The sequence below is a fragment of the Urocampus carinirostris genome, chromosome 19, assembly GCF_059441175.1.
Source record: "Urocampus carinirostris isolate Australia breed hairy pipefish chromosome 19, RoL_Ucar_1.0, whole genome shotgun sequence".
NCBI lineage: Eukaryota > Metazoa > Chordata > Actinopteri > Syngnathiformes > Syngnathidae > Urocampus > Urocampus carinirostris.
The window spans coordinates 883,389-905,225 of record NC_142367.1 but is presented as its reverse complement, the minus strand read 5'-3'; the positions used below and the strand labels follow the sequence as shown (position 1 = coordinate 905,225).

The 21,837-nt window shown below is 39.7% G+C and overlaps 1 protein-coding gene across 2 annotated transcripts; it reads left to right on the top strand.

Annotated features, from left to right (window-relative positions):
* The first annotated feature begins 9,739 nt into the window (after positions 1–9,739).
* Positions 9,740–20,731, top strand: LOC148346845 (nucleoside diphosphate kinase B-like). Of its 2 annotated transcripts, XM_088322977.1 has the most exons (6): positions 9,838–9,904; positions 10,032–10,107; positions 14,832–14,964; positions 20,186–20,287; positions 20,351–20,463; positions 20,530–20,731. In XM_088322977.1, the coding sequence occupies exons 3-6, from the start codon at positions 14,836–14,838 to the stop codon at positions 20,642–20,644; spliced, it is 459 nt and encodes a 152-aa protein (XP_088179103.1). In that variant the 5' UTR covers positions 9,838–9,904; positions 10,032–10,107; positions 14,832–14,835; the 3' UTR covers positions 20,645–20,731. The 2 variants fall into 2 exon arrangements, with proteins under 2 accessions (XP_088179102.1, XP_088179103.1); XM_088322976.1 differs by lacking the exon at positions 10,032–10,107 and having other exon boundaries at positions 9,740–9,904.
* Positions 20,732–21,837: the final 1,106 nt, after the last annotated feature.

Genomic DNA, 21,837 nt, shown 5'->3' with positions numbered 1-21,837 from the left:
GTCTCTCTTTGTCCTTCTCCTTTCTAGCTCTTTTTGTTTCTGTCTCTCTTCCCCTCCCTCTCTCTTTGTCCCTCCCTATCGCGTTCTTATTACTTCCCTCTCGTTCTCGTCTTTCTTTCGTTGTTTCTGTCTCTTTGTTCCCCCCACTTTGTTTCTTTCTTTGTTTCTTTCTCTGTTTCTTTCTTTGTTTCTTTCTTTGTTGCTTTCTTTGTTGCTTTCTTTGTTGCTTTTTTTGTCTGTTGCTTTCTTTGTCTGTTTCTTTCTTTCTTTCTTTAATTCCTTCTGTCTTTCTGTCTATCTTTCCATCTGTCTTTCTTTTTTCTATCTTTCTTTCTGTCTTTTTCTTTCTTTCTTTCTTTCTTTCTTTCTTTCTTTCATTCTGTCTTTCTTTCTTTCTTTAATTCCTTCTGTCTTTCTGTCTTTCTTTCCGTCTTTTTTCTGTCTTTCTTTCTTTCTTTTGCCTTCACCCTCTTTCTTTTTTCACTTTCTGTTTGTCTCTCTTTGTATTCCTCTGTTTTTGTATCTCTCCCTCTCTCAATTTTTCTCTCTCTTCCTCCACCCCACTTATCTCTTTTTATGTTCTTCTCCCTCTTCCTTTTTCCTCTCTTTCACTCGCTTTCTCTCTTTATTTGTGTATCTCTCTCTGTCTTTCTCCCTTTGCTCCCTCTCTTTCACCTTTTTCTTTTTATCTCTCTATTTAAATTTGTCTCTCTCTCTCTCACCTCTCTTTTCTCTCTCCCTTTCCCCTTCTCCTTTTTTTCTTTCTCAATGTGTCTCTCTTTCTCACTCTTTTTTCTTTCTTGCTCTCTTTCTTTCTCTTTTCTTTACTTTTTGATCTCTCTCACTTTGTTTCTTTCCCTCTCTTTATTTTCCTCTCTGTCTCTCTCTCAATCCTTCTCGCTCTCTCTATCTCTCTCTCTTTGTCTCTCCATCTGTATCTCTCACTCTCTCTCTCTGTCTCTCATTTGTCACCACGCCCTCACTCACTTTTTTTTTCTTTTTCTTGTTCTTGTTTCTTATCTTTCTTTTTTCTTTTTTCTTTTAGAATTTCCTTCTTTCTTTCTTTCTGTGTTTCCTTCTTTCTTCCTTTATTTTGCCTTTTCCCTCTTTCTTTTTTCACTTTGTCTTTGTCTCTCTCCCTCTGTTTCTCTCAATTTGTGTCTCTCTTTATCCAGTCATCTCTCTCTCTCTCTCTCTCTCTCTCTCTCTCTCTCTCTCTCTCTCTCTCTCCATTTGTGTCTCTCACTCTCTCTCTCTGTCTCTCATTTGTCACTCACGCCCTCGCTCACTCTTTTTTCTTTTTCTTGTTCTTTTTTCTTCTCTATCTATCTTTCTTTCTTTCTTCCTTTCAGCTTACGTGTGGGTTGTCGTCTCCGACTTTCTTTTTCCGTAAATTGAAGTTGCATGAATGACTTTTGGCACTCTTGGGGTTCCATAGAGCAGAGGGGAGTCAGAACGTACTCTCACACACTCAATTTGCACTGGTACAGTTCAAGAGAGGAGAGTGCAGAGGACAAAAAATAACATAAGTAAAAAATAAATTGGTAAAACCAGTAAAATAAGGCAAATTTTAAACTCTTTTTAGTCATATTGAATATTCCAAAGCAGACTATACACCCAAATCTGAAGAGGTGTTCGGGAGCCAAACAAGCCTGTTCTTTTTAGTGACCTGAGCTGAAAGAGCTGTTTCTCTAAAGAAACCCGGAATACCCATCACTACTCTAATGACTCCCTTCATGCTGTAATAGACCACATTTACAGTGTATGCAAGTCGAACCTCTAGGAACACGTTAACGGGGCGGCCATATTGGTTAAGGCAAAGTGAAGTTACAGACGCTACTTACCAATATTCGAGTTACGAACAACGGTACATACAAAAACAAATTTCGGGATGCGGAAAAATATTCTGACATTGCTGTAAGTTAGATTTTGTATTGTGTACATGTAACGACCCTCAATCATGCGCGACACAAGGTTTCACGGTCACTCGGTTTATTAAACAAAACAATACAAAAGTCAGGGCATCTGTTCACGACTGCAATAATCTTCAGCGCAATGCAAATTGGCTGACATTACGGCAAGCAGACAACATGTGAGCACATTAATAGTGACACTTTAATAATAACAATGAACATAATTTTTCCACGTACCTGCATTCAGTAAACAAAACAATACAAAAGTCAGGGCATCTGTTCACGACTGCAATAATCTACAAACATTGGAGATACAAAAAAAGGGTCATCACTCAACAGGCCACACCTCGTGGCGTGTTTGCATCAAAACATGTTGCATCATCATTTCAAACTGTATTACTTTACTTCCTATTTATGTTTTTCTTATATACATCATTTAGCACAACTTATATATCTTTATATACAAAAATAATTTGTGAAAGCAGCTCCTATATCTAACGGGGCGGCCATATTGGTTAAGGCAAAGTGAAGTTACAGACGCTACTTACCAATATTCGAGTTACGAACAACGGTACATACAAAAACAAATTTCGGGATGCGGAAAAATATTCTGACATTGCTGTAAGTTAGATTTTGTATTGTGTACATGTAACGACCCTCAATCATGCGCGACACAAGGTTTCACGGTCACTCGGTTTATTAAACAAAACAATACAAAAGTCAGGGCATCTGTTCACGACTGCAATAATCTTCAGCGCAATGCAAATTGGCTGACATTACGGCAAGCAGACAACATGTGAGCACATTAATAGTGACACTTTAATAATAACAATGAACATAATTTTTCCACGTACCTGCATTCAGTAAACAAAACAATACAAAAGTCAGGGCATCTGTTCACGACTGCAATAATCTACAAACATTGGAGATACAAAAAAAGGGTCATCACTCAACAGGCCACACCTCGTGGCGTGTTTGCATCAAAACATGTTGCATCATCATTTCAAACTGTATTACTTTACTTCCTATTTATGTTTTTCTTATATACATCATTTAGCACAACTTATATATCTTTATATACAAAAATAATTTGTGAAAGCAGCTCCTATATCTAGCAAAATATGCATTTTTTTATCCAACTGATATTGGGCACATCTTACCTTCAGCGCGATGCAAATTGGCTGAAGCTACGGCAAGCGCTGAAGCCCATAAAGTGCCAAACGAAAAAGACAGTCGCAGACGCCCATGACTTAACAATTGAATGAGGTACAGGAATATTAACAGTAATACAACAAAAACACAGATTTGGTGAGAATTCAAAAAAACATTCAAAACAATCAAATTTAAACTATGTTACATACACCTTTATCTGAGTAGAGGACAGTGCTGTCGTGCTTATTTCCGCCGCGTGGTGCTGTGAGAAGTCACCCAGCATCCACCCTTAAGAATTGGGACATTTTGTACTTCTGGGAGTATTTTTGAATTAATATAATTTTTACTTTTACGCGAAGAAGAATCTGGATTATTACTCCGTTACATTAAGCTACATGAACCTGTTACTTCAATCCACAGAAATCCAACTTAAATTGTATAATGGGATTTTATTTACTTAACCTTTTCAAAGAGTTGCATTTTTATTTGTATAAATGCAGGTTCGATTCCCAGCCCCTCCGTGTTGTATGTTGAAGTGTCCTTGGGCAAGACACTGAATCCCTAATGCAGGTAGTTGCCTTGCATGCTAACGCTGCTATCGGTGTGTGAGTGTGTGTGAATGGGTAAGTGTGAAGCACATTGTAAAGCGCTTTGGGAGGTCTTCATTGACTTGAAAAGCGCTATATAAATGTAGACCATTTATTGCACTCTTTTTGTTGGCCAGATAAGGGACACATTATGCACCTTTATTGAATAAAAACGACACAAAAAGTCGAGAAATATGTAATTCTTTTACATTGTGGAATCCCCTTCATGTTTATCCACTGCCACACGCTGGCACCAGACAACACAGTGCTATCTAGTGGTCAAATATTAAGCATTGGTGCTTTAACCCTTCATGTGGCAAGTGGCCATATTTTATGTGGTTACATCAGTAAAGATCAAACGTAGATGAATAACTTATTCTAACTCATATCTTATCATATCCCTCATATCTTTCAGATTTAATTCCCCCCTATGTTCCGGTCCAGAGGCTTCGCTCTGAAAATGCTGGTCTACTAGTGATCCCAAGAGCCAAGAAGAGATCCGCAGGTTCGAGAGTGTTCTCCATTCGGGCCCCGGTGCTGTGGAATGCTCTTCTCCCTGTGTCATGGTTACTGATCCGGGGCCCTTGCGGCTGCCCCATTGGCGCCAACAGCCCTGGTCGCTGATTGGCTCCCAGCCACTTTTTGAATTCCCGGCTCCCTGTTACCAGTGTCGGATCGCTTGCGAACCTATGCTCCCATCTAGGCAAGCTCATACCTTCCGACATTTTACTGCCCTGTTTTCTCCTGCCTGATACCTGTTGCCAACCTGTTTCTGGACCCGTTTCTGCCCTGCTCTGCCATCCCGACCACTGACCTGTTTTGCCCTGTTTCCTGCCTGATACCTATTGCCGACCATGACCTGTTTTCCCTGTTTCCTGCCTGATAATTGTTGCCGACCTTTTTTCTGGACTCAGTCACCGCCCTTGCTCCCCTGTCCAGGTTACCGACCAGCTTTCCTGCCACCCACGACTATCCCCGCTCGACACAGAAGTGCCACTTCCGTGTTCCTGCCATCAGCTACCCGTGTCCGACGATCGTCGAATCGTGGAAGCAAGCACTGCTCTCTTTTTTCAATAAAACTGAGTTAAACAAACGTTATTGGGTCCTGTCCCCGTCTCTGGATTGTGACGCCCTAAGATTCGATCTGAAACCTCAGTGGAAATGTTTAAATCTAAGCTTAAAACACACTTCTATTCTATAGCATTTGAATAACCTATATTTTATGTTGACAATATATGTCTAATTATTTGCCCTCATGTAGGTTTTAGATCAGGGCATGGTGTCATAATAGTCTGTGGTTTGCAACAATCTGTGGTCTGTGCAGCCCTTTGAGACTCTTTATGATTTTTCTTTTTAAAATATTTATATAGAGCAGCTTCAGCGAACAGACTGCTGTCACTGTCTTGTACCATGGACAGACTGAAGAGATCTTTTCTTCCTCATGCCATGAGGTTCTTTAACTCCACCCGATGGAGTAAAGGCCTACATTAAACCACACCCCCTTCATTGCATATTACCGTACTTTTATTGCAGTGTGTATTTTATGTAGCACTATTTAAATACTCTATACAACACACTACAGCGAAGGGATGCTGCTGGAAATGTGAATTTCCCTGCGGGGATGAATAAAGTATCTATCTATCTATCTATCTATCTATCTATCTATCTATCTACCGTATTTTCCGCACTATAAGGCGCACCTAAAAGTCTTGTTTTTTTTCAAAAGCTGACCATGCGCCTTATAACACAGTGCGCCTTATATATGGCTCAATATTAAATTCGCAAGGTCTCGCAACTACGAGAAACAGCCGCCGACTCCATTTTTCGCGCTGTGCATACTGGGAAATATTAAACGATTGGTAGTTGCCGGGGCTCGTGTTGTATTTGTTTACTAAGTGGCAAAATGGCTACCCCATTAAACTGCTTAATTCATATTCAACAAATACAGTATTTGTCTGAATCCAGGGTTATGACTGGTGAAGATGTAAAGCACAATTTACCTTAAACAAACGCAGAATTATTCAGAATGTCACGTTTGAGAGAGGGAGAGAGCGAGAGAGAGAGAGAGAGAGAGAGAGAGAGAGAGAGAGAGAGAGAGAGAGCGAGATTCTCTTTCATACGTGCATTTGTATAAGAAAATGGCTCCTATTAAGAGACACGCGTACAACGCCGAGTTTAAACTCAAAGCGATCAGTCACGCAGCACAACACGGCAATAGAGCGGCAGCGAGAGAGTTAAACTCAAATGAATCGATGGTACGGAAGTGGAGAAAGGATGAAGATAAGCTCCGCCAAGTAAGGAAAACTCAACAAAGTTTCCGTGGCAATAAAGCAAGATGGCCAGAGTTAGAGGAGACACTTGAACAGTGGGTTGTTCAACAAAGAGCGGCAAGCAGAAGTGTCAGTACGATAACTATACGTATGAAGGCAACAGCGCTGGCACAAAAACACCGGACGTGTTGGATGGCCCATTCACTGAGATATGGTCAATTCGAACACAGCAGAAGAAGAATTCGAAGGATTCGTCGATGAGGAGCTTATAGAGTGATCTTTGTTTTTCTTTTGTGTGTTTACGTTTTACATTTTACAGTTATTATGTTATTGCTTTGCACTCGTTGTTTTTGCACATTACGAGTGTCACTTTATTGCGATTGCACTAACGTTTCATTTAAAATAACAGTATCAGACGTTTTTTTCTTTGCGTGTTGACTAAATGGACAAAAAATAAAATGATATGTCGATGTTGTTCAAAGATGTGTCACGAAAATGCTTTACCTCAGAGAAAATAATAAAACGGCTGTTTATTTATTTTGGGAGTGAATGGAGTTGTGGAAAGCTTGTTTGTTAATAAAGTTTGACCTTTTTGAATATTTTGTTGACATTCCCTTGAGCGTGGCAACATCTAGAGGTTGCATAAAGTAACTACATTCTCTACTGTAGTCAAGTCGTCACATTTATTTACCGTAAATAGCCCTTAATCCCAAAAATGTCTCGAAGGACTGCACAGGATTACAATTACAAAATTGCACAATTACCTGATCTTAAACCAGCATGCACTTATAGCGCCTTATAATGGGGTGCGTCTTATGTATGGCATAAGTTTTAAAATATATCATTCATTGAAGGTGCGCCTTATAACATGGTGCGCCATATAGTGCGGAAAATACGGTATTTTCATTCATTTAGAATTTTTATTTAATTTTTTTAGCCTAGACTGGCGAGTGACTACATATGGTTATGTGTGCTAATGTATACTGTTATTCATTTACCTTGATTTGCAAAATAAAAATAAAACATTTGTTCAACTTACATTTTTAAAAAGTGCGTCATTTGAGGTGTCCTTAAGAAGTTTGAAATTAAATATTTTCTTTATTGAATATGTTGTAACAATCCCTAACTGAGTTCTCCTTTTATCTTATTTCGATCAGGCCGATTCGGGGCTGGAAAAAAAAACACATAGAAGAAAAAAAGAACGGTTTGTTTGAGCGCGACTCAGAAATGCACACACATCATTGTTTACTCTGCTGCTATATCCTGGCTTAAGCAGTCTCTGAAATAACGTCTGCCCAGACCGCCGGGGCGTGCATTTTTTACGTCGGGCGTACAACTTACACAATATCTCTGCTCGGGGTCCGACATTTTTTTCAAGAAAGAAGGAAAAAAAAAATCTTTAGGTTTTTTTTTTTTCAAATCAAACGTTTGCTTTATTCAAATTTCGAAATCTTCGTTTGGTTTGGAAATTTCGGAATTTCAGTTCGTTTGGCAAATTGCATACTCGGCAGCCGATCAGAAGCCTGCATCGATTAACTTCGTGCTTCCGGACTTTCCCGAGCGTTATAAGGTCGTGCATTTGCATATCATTTTCCAAAGTAGACGCATAGAGAACACAAGAAAATTGGATAAGTGGTTAGGAATCAAGCCAAACCTCAGCCCCAGAAGAAAGATTCAAAAGAAGCTAACAAAATGTATGACGCTACAAAATGTAAACGTACATTAAAAGCATCGTGGGAAGAGGAGTTCACATGGCTTGTAACAGACGACGCAATGCAAACATTGCATGAATGAAGATGAGTAAATACAGGTACATACTGATGGAAATCAGCGATGTCATATACATGCAATGAATGTTATAAGTAGATTTATAATAAACTTGATTTTAAAGTGTTGTTCTGTTATATATTCGGATTATTAATCCTTAATACTTTGCAACAATGGGTTTTTTTGCGATGAGTCGTCATATTGTGTTTCAAGTTGTGAAAAATGGGGCAGGCAACTTTCTGGCTGGGCAGGCAACTTTTCTGAGTTGTCTGCCCTGCTGTCCACTAACTTTTTCTCATGAGTTTCAGACACTGCTTGAAGACATGATTGCAGCCTTAAATTTTTAAATGCTGCACCCCACATTAAAAAAAAGTCTTAATATACCTGTATCTTCCTAACACTGAGTTTGAATTGTCAATAGTTTTCATCATGAGTTTCATAAAAAGTGTTACAATTTCAATGCAGTTGTCTGTAACTTGTATATTTGTTCATAAATTGTTGTAAGATTTTAGTGCTTTTTACGTTTTTACACTTTTAAAATGCTTTTTAAAAAATGTTTTCATTGTTTTATTGTCTCTTCAAGTTTTTTTGTTTCCTATGTCTTATTTGTATAAAGTACTGTACAGCACTTTGTCTTCAGTTGTGGCTGTTTTAATGGGCTTTATAAATAAAGTTCACTTTATTTGAGTTTGTATATTTTTAGATACTTTTCTGTAATAACGGCACGTGTTAACGTTGACCAAACAGTTACCCGCATGAAAATGGGTTGTAAATCGAGCAAATTATTATTTATTTTCAATCTAAAATGTATTGGTTTCTCAGGAACCGTCCTCTTATGGTTCAGATACGACCTCTCAGATAGGACGCACTGTGTTAAATATGGTGAAATGACATCTGAGCCCTTTAGTATTACCTGTGGTGTTCCGCAGGGTTCAGTACATGCCCCCCTTCTTTTCAGCATTTACATGATTTCATTTGGTGATATTATTCGCAGATGACACTTGACTATATCTTCCGATGGAGGAATCTGCCACACCAAAGTGTGGAAAATTGGAGGCCTGCCTCACTGAGATAAAAGAATGGATGTCACTCAACTTCTTGCGCCTTAACTCTGAAAAGACCGAAATGTTATTGGTCCATCTAAATGGCGTCACTTGTTCTGAAAAACGGCTCTGAACATTGACAAATGTAATATCACCCAAAGTGACTCAGTCAAAAATTTAGGTGTCTTATTTGACCCCGATCTGTCCTTTCAAACACACGATAAGAATACTACTAGAACAGCTTTTTTCCATCTTCGTAACATTGCTAAAATTTGCCCAATGCTGTCTCAGTCGGATGCGGAAATTATAATTCATGCGTTTGTTACTTCCTGTCTCGATTACTGTAATGCACTACTCTCCGGTCTCGCAAAGTCCAAAATCAAGAGCCTTCAGCTAGTACAAAATGCTGCGGCGAAGCTTTTAACTAAGACAAGAAAGTTTGATCATATTACCCCGATTTTAGCTAACCTGCATTGGCTCCCTGTTTGCTTAAGATGTGATTTTAAGGTTCTGTTGGTAGTATACAAAATTATGCAAGGACTCGCTCCCTCATATCTTTCCGATTTAATTTCCCCCCATGTTCTGGTTCGGAGCCTTCGCTCTGAAAATGCTGGTCTACTCGTGATCCCAAGAGCCAAGAAGGGATCCGCAGGTTCGAGAGCGTTCTCTATTCGGGCCCCAGTGCTGTGGAATGCTCTTCCCACTGAGATTCGATCTGCAACCTCAGTGGAAATGTTTAAATATATGCTTAAACACACTTCTACTCTATAGCATATGAATGACCTATATTTTATGTTGATAATATGTGTATTATTTGCCCTCATGTAGGTTATAGATGAGGGAATGGTGTCATAATAGTCTGTAGTTTGCAATAGTCTTTGATCTGTGCAGGCCTTTGAGACTCTTTGTGATTAAGGGCTATACAAACAAACATGACTTGACTTAAGGTGGACGTTGACCCTACCAATATGGCCGCTACGCAGCCTGCAAGTTTGCGGACGACGAAGTATTTAGTCGTCCATATTTGTGAGCCTCTCTCCCTCCCAGACGTTAAACTGGGAGTGGCTCCGCCATCTCGCATAAAATCTATCGCACCGGCCTTCACGTTCTTTCAGATCCTCTTGCAGCAGTGGAATATCGCCGCCGCCGCCTCCTCCCCAAAAATCATTTAGGTAACGCTGCTTTATCCTGTTGCGTCCCTCGAGAGATGTTGTAGCCGGTATTTGCGATTTCTTATGGAGATTTCGCTTATTGATGGCTTTCTTTCTTCGCTGCTCAACTTTAATGGCTGCTTAAAAGGACCCTAGGACGTGGAACTAGGCCGCCTTCGTCGTGGACACAATTACTCAAAGCGACCGGTGCCGTAAGCTGGCGCGTTAGTACAATTTTCTTATGTTGATGCTCTTAATCGTAGAATTTTTCAAGTTTTACTCGTTGAACTAATTAAGGGGACGAATTGATTTGGGGCGCACACTTGCTAATGTCAGCGAGATTCATGTGGTTTAAATCAGGATATGAGTTATTTATTAATTCAACAAATTTAATCTGTACTTGCTTTGACTAGTTTTTCTTATTATTTTAATATAAATCCAAGATAAGCAGGTCATTGTGGTTCAGCCTTTAAGCATACAGGACTGTCTCAGAAAATTAGAATATTGTGATAAAGTTCTTTATTTTCTGTAATGCAATTAAAAAAACAAAAAGTCATACATTCTGGATTCATTACACATCAACTGAACTATTTCAAGCCTTTTATTATTTTAATATTGCTGAATTTGGCTTACAGCTTAAGAAAACTCAAAATTCCTATCTCAAAATATTAGAATATCATGAAAAAGTATACAAGTAGGCTATTCAACTAATCACCTGAATCATCTAATTAACTCGAAACACCTTGCGAGGGTTTCCTGAGCCTTAAAAACACTCAGCTTGGTTCAGTAAACTAAATCACAAGTATGGGGAAGACTGCTGATCTGACTGATGTCCAAGACACAAAAAGAAATTTCTCAAAGAGCAGGCTGTTCACAGAGTGCAGTTTCAAAGCATATCCACAAAAAGTCTGTTGGAAGGGAAAAATGTGGCCAGAAACGCTGCACAACCAAGAGAGATGACCGCAGCCTTAACAAAATTGTGAAGAAGAGCCACTTCCAGAATTTGGGGGAGCTTCAAAGACAGTGGGCTGAAGCTGGAGTCCAGGAATCAAAAGCCACAGTTCACAGACGTGTCCGGGAAATGGGCTACAATAGCCGTATTCCCATGGTCAAGCCACTTCTGAACTCAAGACAACGGAAGAAGCGTCTGACTTGGGCTATGGAGAAGAAGCACAGGACAGTTGCAGAGTGGTCCAAAGTCCTCTTTTCAGACGAAAGCAAGTTTTGCATTTCATTTGGAAGTCAAGGCGCCAGAGTCTGGAGAAAGGCTGGAGAGGAGCAAAATCCAAGTTGCTTGAAATCCAGTGTGAAGTTCCCACAATCAGCAATGGTTTGGGGAGCCATGTCAGCTGCTGGTGTTGGTCCACTGTGTTTCATCAAGTCCAGAGTAAATGCAACTGTGTACCAAGAGATTTTAGAGCACTACATGCTTCCATCTGCTGAAAAGCTCTATGGAGATGAGGATTTCATTTTCCAGCATGATCTGGCACCTGCCCACAGTGCCAAAACCACCAGTAACTGGTGCACTGACCATGGCATCACTGTCCTTGATTGGCCTGCTAATTCCCCTGACCTGAACCCCATTGAGAATTTGTGGGGTATAGTTAAGAAGAAGATGAAAGACACCAGACCTACAAATGCAAATGAGCTGAAGGCCGCTATCGAAGCATCCTGGGCATCAATAACACCTCAGCAATGCCACAGGCTGATTGCCACCATGCCACGCCGGATTAATGCGGTAATCCGTGCAAAAGGATTCCCAACCAAGTACTGAGTGCATCAATGGACATTTTCAAATGTTTGATTTAGTTTTGCTGTTATAAAATTTTTTTACTTGGTCTGAGGAAGTATTCTAATATTTTGAGATAGGATTTTTGAGTTTTTTTCAGCTGTAAGCCAAAATCAGCAATATTCAAATAATAAAAGGCTTGAAATAGTTCAGTTGATGTGTAATGAATCCAGAATGTATGACATTTTTGTTTTTTTGATTGCGTTACAGAAAATAAAGAACTTTATCACAATATTCTAATTTTCTGAGACAGTCCTGTATTTATTCCTTTAACAGCAAGCAAACAACACTGCTCTACAGTGGGACCTCGCTACCGCCTCGCCTTCTTTTTTTTGTCTGGGTCACTGGTAAAATCTTAAAGGAAACAAGGTCTCTGACAAAATAAATGTGCCTTAGTAGAGACTTACAAAAGTGTACTTGCGTGTCGGGGATTTAGGTAACTGGTTCAATTTAGCCTGGCAAAAGTATGGTGTCTTCTTCACAAATCTACTCAAGTTAAAAGTGTGATGATTAAAAAGTAAATAAAATACTCTTAGTAGTGCAAAATGTCCCAAAACCTACTTAAGTAAATGTAACCCATTACGACACACCTCCTGAGTCTTTGATTAAACACTTGTCTAGAACAAATTTGACTTTTTTTTTTTTTTTGTCTTTACTAATCTGCTGTTTATAATCCACGAGGGCAGGGTTTGCTCGCAGACTCCGGGTAGGCTTCTGAGATCACGTGAGTAACCTGCAGACAAGTACTGAAAATAGCTCTCTAGTGATGGGTCAACAGGATTTCCCAGGAACTTTTTACAGTGTTGAAGCAGATCTTTAAAGTTTTAGGGCTTTGAATTTATTATTCTTAAAATAATGCCTTACGTGGCATTAAATTGTCTTCAATCCATTTTTTTAAAGTCTTAAAAACATGAACCCCTAAATAAGTTATGAGTTTGAACTAAAAAGATTGGATAACTTAGTCTTTTATTTTTTTTGTGTACTTTTAAAAGGGAATTATAGTGTGAAGCGTGCATGTTTATTTATTTTGATGAATCTGATTTAAAAAACACATTATTAATGTCCTCTTAATTCAAATATTGAAGCTTTGTGGGCATATAAGAAAAAAGTCCACAAAATAGAATCTTCAACAATATTAAACAAAAAAGAATCCGTGTCCAATAACAAATGAAATACATACAAATCTGTTATACACTGACAAATATATACATTTTATATAGTGCAAAAAAGGCATCTTTGTTTTCAGGGACATAAGCTTTTGGAAGAAGAAATTACAAATCTGAAAACCCAGTAACGTGATTTTCAATATTGACATGCAAAAAGTAACCACCTTGCTCACTAACTCACTCTTCCTCCTTTGGGGACTTTGCTTTTACAAAGCATAAATGTGAGCATGTTTAGGCTGCTCTGGGTAATGACAGCAGCTTGCTGTGGTGTGCATGATGTCTCTTTCTCGTCATGAAGCTTGTCATTGTTTTCCGGAAAAGTAAAACTTGATGCTTAATCTTGTGTGCAAGTGGAGCTTTTTTTTTAATTATTATTAATTAAAGCACAGTCGCACACTGTTTATGATCATAAGCAGCGTCTGAAACTCATGACAAAGGGTTACCGGACACCAGGGCAGACAACTGAAAAGTTGCCTGCCACATTTTTAACAACTTGAAACACAAGAGGCGACTAATTTAGAAAAAAAAAAAAAACATTGTTGCAAAGTATTAAGGTTTGATATTAATATATGACAGAACAACACTTAAAAATACGTTTTATAAATCTACTTATAACATTCATTGCCTGTATGACATTGCTTTTTTTCCATCTGCTATCAGTATGTACCTGTATTTACTCATCTTCATTCATGCAATGTTTGCGTTGCGTCTGCTACAAGCCATGTGAACTCCTCTTTCCAAGATGCATTTAATGTACATTTGCGTTTTGTAGCGTCATACCTTTTGTTTGCCTCTTTTGAATCTTTCTTTTGGGGCTGAGGTTTTGGCTTGATTCCAAAGCACTTATCCATTTTTCTTGTGTTCTGTGCGTCTACTTTGGAAAATGATATGCAAATGCACGACCTTATAACGCTCAGGAAAGTCCGGAAGCACGAAGTTATTCGATGCAGGCTTCTGATTGGCTGTCTAGTATGCAAATTTCCAAACAAACAGAAATTCCGAAATCTCCAAACCAAACGAAGATTTAGAAATCTGAATAGAGCAAACGTTTGATTTGGGAAAAAAGTTTTTTTTCCTCTTTCTTGAAAAAGTTTTCGGCCACCGGGGCAAGGACGTTGTGTAAGTTGTACGCCCGACGTAAAAGATGTATGCCCCGGGCTTCCGGGCAGACGTTATTTCAGACACTGGTATTTGGTGCAAATTTTTTGTTCCATTTTGTAGGTAAGTGGTTGTTACTGTTTTGTGTTGTACCCAAATAAACAATTCTGTTATTTAACTTTCAATAAAAAGGTCGTACTATTTTCTTGTTCGGAAATGTCTCATGTTGAATTTACTGAAGCCTTTGAAAATAGCGACTTAGTTCTCACTCCACCTCGCTCTGTTATGCTCGACGTCACTGGCTCCGCGACGTGTCAATTGATGCATCAATCGTGCGACACAATAAATCTATAAACTAAATTGTTGTTTTTAATCGTTGATTTAAAAAAATATATATAAATTCTTAGCAATTCCTTTGTTGCAGCTCGAAATATATTACACGGTTGGCTTGACTGGACTGTCATGAATGTAACAAGTCAGTGTTTGCCAGGTTAAGTGTCTTCAGCTTAATATAGCTCGTTGTTGGTGAGTTATACCGGCTCTCTAGTTTTCGGGTATCTTGTTTCAGACTGATAATGATGTTTCTGTGAGAAGTTTATATTTTGAAATAGTCATCATATCTTAAATCCCAAGAGTTTAAGATTTCTAGGATAGGTGGCATGACAGTGACTATTGACTTCGGGAGGGCACCTATTTCCTGAAGTCTGGCAGGCCGTTGGAACATTAAGGGATTGAAGTAACCGTGATAACAACATATTAATATAGTCATCTTTGATATGCACAAACTGGTAGACCATCATGCCAATGGGTAACAAAAAGATTGGTGACCCCTGCACTCGAGGGCTTTGAGTTTTTAAGTTGCTAATAAAAGGCTTGTACAACTGTCACATGTCAGAATCATGGCTGAGCTGAAAGAGAGGACCTTCATCGCCATCAAGCCCGACGGCGTCCAGCGGGGTATCATCGGTGAGGTCATCACCAGATTCGAGAGGAAAGGCTTCAAGCTGGTGGCTCTGAAAATGCTACAGGCAAGTCACGCACTTTTTCCCTTCTGTTGACTTTGTCAACAGCGGATTACCCGCTGTGTCTATTTTGGATGCTGAGATCTCCGCTAATCTAAGTCTGGAGCAAATTTCGGCGTCCTTCCGAGAGCAGACGTCCTCCACTTGACTGCAAGCAAAGGCTACTTCAGGTTACATCAGGAGACAAGGTGTGAGGATTGGGTGCTTGCATCGTGGCCTGCTTTAGCTTCGTTGTGACCTATTCTGCATGGTAAATAATGGAGACTATTAACATTTATGCTGTGATTGCAGTAATCCCTCGTTTTTCATGGGTCGCGTTGCAGAAAGTCTCCCAAATTAGTCAAAACCCAGAGTTTAAACCCAATTTACAGGCTCAAACATTTAACAGATAAAATAACTGTACTTTATGAAAATGTTTTATTTATGAATCACTTCTGTACTTATAAAGTTCAATATATGTAATATTCAGAGGTGGGTAGGGTAGCCAAAAAAATAAACTGAAGTAAAAGTACTGTTACTTCAGAATAATATTACTCAAGTAGAAGTAAAAAGTCATCCAAATTGTTACTTGATTAAAAGTAAAGTCTATCTACCTTGGTCATATCCCTCGAGGGGTGACCGACAGCAAGACTAACACAATAACAAAGAAAATTTAAAAAAAGGGGAAAAAATGGCAAAAAAACGCACACAAACATTTTTGGACCATGGCCTAACAAGTTGAGCACCTCGGCACCCAAGTTGGTCATGCTTTCGTCCCTCCAGATGAAACGGGACACCAGAGAGCGGCCATTTCACTCGGGTCAGGGTGACACAACACACTCTTTTGTTCAACAGCAGGGCCCGACAGCTTTCGCTGGTTTACCCCTGCCCATCCCTTAGAACGTCTCCAAAGACCCACCATCCTTTTACAACTCATTCCTATGACCAACAAGACAGCAAAGTAAAAAATTACTTGGTAAAAAAGATGCTCAAGAACTGAGTAATTGTAGCAATGTCGTCGTTTTTTTGTTTTTTGTTTGTTTTTTTAAACCACCAATAAGATCATAATATCGAAGTCCATCTAAACAATAAAAAAATACATTTGATTTAAAAGTAGATTAAAAGAAAAAGTTCTAGTGCTTTTTTAAACAATAAAATAAAAAAATAGTATAAATAAATAAAGCACACGTAGCACCAAGTAGTAACACATACGCGCGTGTTTGGTTAAAGTATAAAAAAGCCTTCTCGCATATGTATTTAATGTAAAAATAATACATCTTAAAATGGTAAGCTTGAATCAGACACTGGATGGTTGAGGATATTAATACATTTTACTTCAAAGTAGCTTTCAGGACACCCAAGTTTGCTGTACACAGAATATGAAACCATAAAACAAGCGAGTAATAAATACTAAATAAAACTGAAGTAAAGTAAATATTAGAATTTGGGAAACTGGACACTACATGTTTCTTAAAGTTCGACATTGAATTCTTGAATGCAGAAATCTCTGTTCGTTTAGGCAAGAAGGGAGTCATAGCATATTGTAGCTGGTGTGTCTCACCTTAGGGGGACAAGATTTCGATTTGAGGCCAGGGGTGCTCCTCTGTATTTTCATAGTCTGTATTGCTAACCGATGTCATCGATCCTTTTCAGCCGGAAATAATTTTTACCCCCGCTGAAGTTGAATATGGTCACCTGACGAGGCTGCTTCGTTTCACTGGTTAAACATGGTAGAGCCTGGCAGAGTTTGCCTTAGCGGAGACACAGACGCGTACTTACGTGGAGGGGATTTATTAAATAACGACTCCAATGTTGCCCAATGTAGCAGAGTAAAAGTACTTTTTTTTTTCCTTCACAAATACATTCAAGTAAAGATAAAGTGAATTAAAAATACTCATAGAAGTACAAAATTTCCCATGTAATTTTAATGCAGTAAATGTACTCAATAACTACCCACCTCTGGTAATATTTGACCAATAGGAGGCACTGTGTTGTCTAATGCGGACGAAAACCTGTGCCACGGCAAGCAACAAGAAGGCAGGCAAATATGCTGCCTACTTAAGTGGAAATTCCAAATGAAAGTTTCTCGACCTATGATTTTATAAAAATATGATGCATCGTGGCAGCACGGCGGCGCAGTGGTTAGCGCGTGTGCGGCACAGTTCTGAGGTCGTGGGTTCAAATCCAGCCTTATTGTGCGGAGTTTGTATGTTCTCGCCGTGCTTGCCTGGGTTTCCTCCGGGCACTCCGGTTTCCTCCCACATTCCAAAGACATGCATTTCAGGTGAATTGGCCAGTCCAAAATGTCCCTGGTTGTGAATGAGCAAGTGAGTTGTCTGTCCCTGTGTGCCCTGCAATTGGCTGGCAACCAGTTCAGGGTGTCCCCTGCCCACTGCCCGATGATTGCTGGGATGGGCTCCAGCACCCCCGCGACCCTACTGAGGATAAGCGGTGCAGCTGATGAGATGATGCTTCGTGACTTTTTGCTCGGTATGAAAATGTTTTTGTTAAACTTGTTATCTACTAGGAGGTACTAAATATTAGACACTGTCCCTTTAAATTATAACTTTAAAATCATCTTATTTCAGAGCGCTATGTTTTTACTTCCCTTGATACTTTGTCGCCACCATGTGAATGTTAGGGGAAAATTGCATTTTCTTTCTTTAGGCAGGGATCAATAACCCAAAATGTTAATCAGTATTGAACCAAATGTCTGCAGCTGAAAAAAAAGCTTTATTAGGAAAAAAAACGGACTTTCACTATCAATTGGCTGACGTTAAATGGACAGTGTGTAATAGCCAAGTGACGTCTGTCGAAGCTCGAGGCAAAGCAGTACCTACGCTGGTTGGAAGACTGAGGAAACAAACGCCATCCTAGCGGCTAAGTATACAAAAATATACATGAATCATTTCATGTATCTAACAATGAATGCATTGTTTGCCCCAAAAATTGTTTGTAATGTGTGCCTGCTTTTATTTTCGACCCACGCAATGTTTTCAAAGCAACCGTTGGCATTCAGGCTACATAATAGTTAGTTGAAGCTAAGATAACAAAATACTCTGCTGATATAATATGGATTCGACAGCAACCATTCTAAACATTTCTCTTACCTGATATGAAGTGTGAGCTGCAAACCCAAGCATTTGAGTGCCTCGGTCCAATCCCTGAAGAATTCTCGTGCCGACGTGATGAACGGGCCTATCGTGGAAGAAGAGCGGCTAGCGGCGTTATAAGTCTTCGGTACCATCCGTAATCATGGTAAATGTGAACTCGCTACCAAATAAGAACAATGAGTGCTGGTGGAAAACAAAGCGCACAGGGAGCGCAGTTTTGCGGAAAACGTGGCTCACGTTTAGCATTCTGGACGCTAACGTGTAGCCACCCGGAGCTATCCGGCTTCAGCGCTGCTATACAGAGACACGAAAGCCTGCGGGAATCGGAGAGAAGGCGGACTTGCTAACACGAGGTGGTGTATCCCTGGACACAAAAGATTTCCATCTGCCGCAGGGATGTCGAACTTTTGGACTAGCGTGTGATGTCATCCACTCCGCTACAAGCACGCTAGGGCATCATCTTAATCTGTTATTAAACAGGGTAGACTGCTGGAAGTGTGAATTTCCCTACGGGGATGAATAAAGTATTTATCTATCTTAACTTTAATGTATCCTCAACTCTCCTTTGTCTTTAAGGATTGTCTGCTGGGATCCTGTGAAAGTTTAATTTCCTATCACTAACGTTTTTCCTCCGATTCTGACACGCATGACTACAACTAGCATCTACGATAACATTCTTTTGTCTTCTAACCAGCCCGAGTAGTCTAATGTAATAGGCAGTGTTCTCGTTTGCCTGCGTCCTAGACGCATCCTTTTTGCTGGGGACGCAACTTTTTTGACACCAAATTGTCATTATTACACGATTACTTTTATACAAATTAGCTATGAAAATTCCATTGCCGATTGATCCTTTTCACACATGTAAAAACACCATGACGGACGGCAGTACACCATAGTAAACAGTACATCCTGGTGGGTAAAGCCAGTAAAAAATAAGGTGACAAGAAAAGCTGTACTATTCCACAGTATTGGCAATTACTGGTCAAACGAATATTGTCCAGCTGTCCAATGTGTCTCACCTAGTCAAAGCGTAAAGAGCACCATTTAGAAATTAAATGAACTGCATTTATATAGCGTTTTTCAAGTCAGTGACTTCCCAAAGCGCTTTACATTGTGCTTCACATTTCCCAATAGCAGCCGTGATCTGTGCAGCTATGTAAGGCGCTAACCTGCTTATTGGGGGTAATTGGAGGTTCAATGTCTTACCTAAGGACACTTCGACATGTAACATGGACAAGCCGGGATTCGAACTGGGATCCCTTAATCCTAAAACGATCGCTCTACCTCCTGATTTTCAATGAGAAATGAGGCCTTGTCTTCGGAACATTTGTCACCCGTTTTCTTAATCCTAAATAATTGAATATCAAGGTCAAAATGATTTAATTTTGGGTGAACTGCTTGAAAATGCTAATTTTTCTTTTATTTAAAAAGTATAGTACTTTTTTTTTCTTCTGTTTGAACTTGCCAAACGAACCAAAACTCCGAAATTTCGAAATCTGAATAAAGCAAACGTTGTCGACCACCCGGGCAGAGACGTTTTGCAAGTTGTACGCTCGACGGAAAAGATGCCTGCCCTGGCGTCCGGGCAGACATTTCAGACACTGGTGTATGTAAATAAGTTTGACTAAGCCAAGCTCTGTGTGCATTGTTGAACCAGAATGAGTTAATATTCATTTACAGCAGCCCATTGACACAAAGATCATTGATTAAAAACAGCTCTATGTAGCACTAAGTATGTGCTAGCAGCAAGATAGCGACTTTATCTTCGTCATCAGGGTAGAAAAAACCTTTTGATCTGCGCTGGATTTGTTCCTTTGAAGGTATTGAAAATTTGGCCATGAAAAGTGAACGAACCATGTCGAATGCAAATCAACATTAGTCTTTGGTCTTCATCAAAAGGAACAGTATGAAATTTGGCTTAAAACCAACACCAATAAATCCCCATGTTAAAAAGTGGTGGTTATATTCTTCTGAGTTATTGTGATGTTTCAAGTGCTGATTTGGGTGCTTCTTGCCATCTGACGCTTTGTCGAGGGACATGACGTGTAAAGATAGTGTATGATAGTCTAATTTCTCTGGTCTTGATACCATAGCTATCCTTCATTTTAATAAGGTGTCTGCATGCTTGCCCGCAGGCCTCTGAGGACCTGCTGATGCAGCACTACAGCGACCTGAAGGAACGGCCCTTTTTCCCGCACCTTGTTAACTTCATGGGCAGCGGACCGGTGGTTGCTATGGTGAGATTTGCCGTTTTTGGCTTTGCCAACATCCTACCTTTTCCTGACTTTTCGTAACTTCAGGTGTGGGAGGGCAAAGGCGCCGTGAAGACCGGTCGAGTGATGCTAGGCGAAACCAACCCAGCAGACTCCAAACCTGGAACAATCCGAGGAGATTTCTGCATCGACGTCAGCAAGTAAGCAAACTTCGACCGCCGCGCCCGCCATCACGCATGCGTTGCTCACCTGCCGTCATGTTGCAGGAACATCATCCATGGAAGCGACTCCGTGGAGAGTGCCGAGAAGGAGATCGGCCTGTGGTTCCAGCCAGAGGAGCTGACTACTTACACTAGCTGCACCGCCAGCTGGATTTATTGAGTTTGCCCTACATGGCCACCTTTTCCTGTTCTGTGCCCTTTGACCCGTTTGTGCTGCAAAATAAATGTTCATTTTGCAGACCACAAAGTCTTTTGCTTGCATTTCTGTAAGAAAACATTTAAAACTCGAGTGTCAAAATTGTTTTAGCACAAGGGCCCATGCAGGGTTCATACGGGTGCTTGAAGTCCTTCATAGCCAATTAAAGCCTCATTTTTAGAACAATGAATTTAATGCCTTTCAAGACTTTTCAAGGATCCACGGGAACCCTGGGAGACATTTTCTTTTATTGGCTATGTAATTTTTAAAGCATAGTGCTCTAAGGAGGATAGTTGAGGTGCCTGCTGACCAGTGCTGGGTCATTTTGATTTTCTTGTAAAGTTATTATTTTTATTAATTGGTTGACTTAGCCTATTTAACCCTATTTTTAATAATTTGGTTATACTATAGTAAAAACATAGTAATAACAAACTATTCTAGAAATTCAAGGGTTAAAGGAGCTTCACAAACAAAACAAAATAAGTATTGATAATTTTACGCAACTAAGAGAAAAGAGAATCTATTCCTGTATTGAACAAATTAATTATTCTTTAAGTCAAGTCATGTTTGTGTATAACCCTTAATCACAAAGTCTCAAAGGGCTGCACAGACCACCATCCCTGATCTAAAACTACATGAGGGCAAGGAAAAACTCAACCTCTACATGAAACCTTGAGAAGGGACTTTACATTGATTTATTTGACAGGTACAACCAACTAAATTCCAATTGATGGGTTTTATAAAGTGAATGAGCAGTGCTTTAGCTATCTGGCAATCTTCTACCTGTGAAGCTAGCTAGCTTCCTACCCTTTTAACCATGTAGCAAGTTATCATAAGTAGCACTTCATATACAATGATATATTGTCATTGTATCTTAAGCATTTTGGGTTGGTGGGCCGGATGATGGGCCAAATGGGTCTACAGGTTACTCCTAGGACTTTTATAACGGGAGAGCAATGTTCATCAACCACCCTACTGTTATTACACCACTCAGTATGCACATTAGAGCTTAATCCCTGAACGTTGACACTCTGTAATCTGAGTTGAAACACAGAAATACAAGGATTTTATTCTCGCCTGAATTTTTTTTTTTAATCACATGCCTGAGTGTAAGCATGGGCATTTTTTGGAAAGCAGCTGAAAACAGCTGGGACAAG

What these genes read in the sequence shown, in the direction of transcription:
- LOC148346845 (XM_088322976.1), top strand. Translation starts at nt 14,836, where the DNA reads ATGGCTGAGCTGAAAGAGAGGACCTTCATCGCCATCAAGCCCGACGGC. An exon ending in TGGCTCTGAAAATGCTACAG is followed by an intron (nt 14,965 to 20,185) that starts GCAAGTCACGCA and finishes GCTTGCCCGCAG; the next exon opens with GCCTCTGAGGACCTGCTGAT. An exon ending in TTCTGCATCGACGTCAGCAA is followed by an intron (nt 20,464 to 20,529) that starts GTAAGCAAACTT and finishes GTCATGTTGCAG; the next exon opens with GAACATCATCCATGGAAGCG.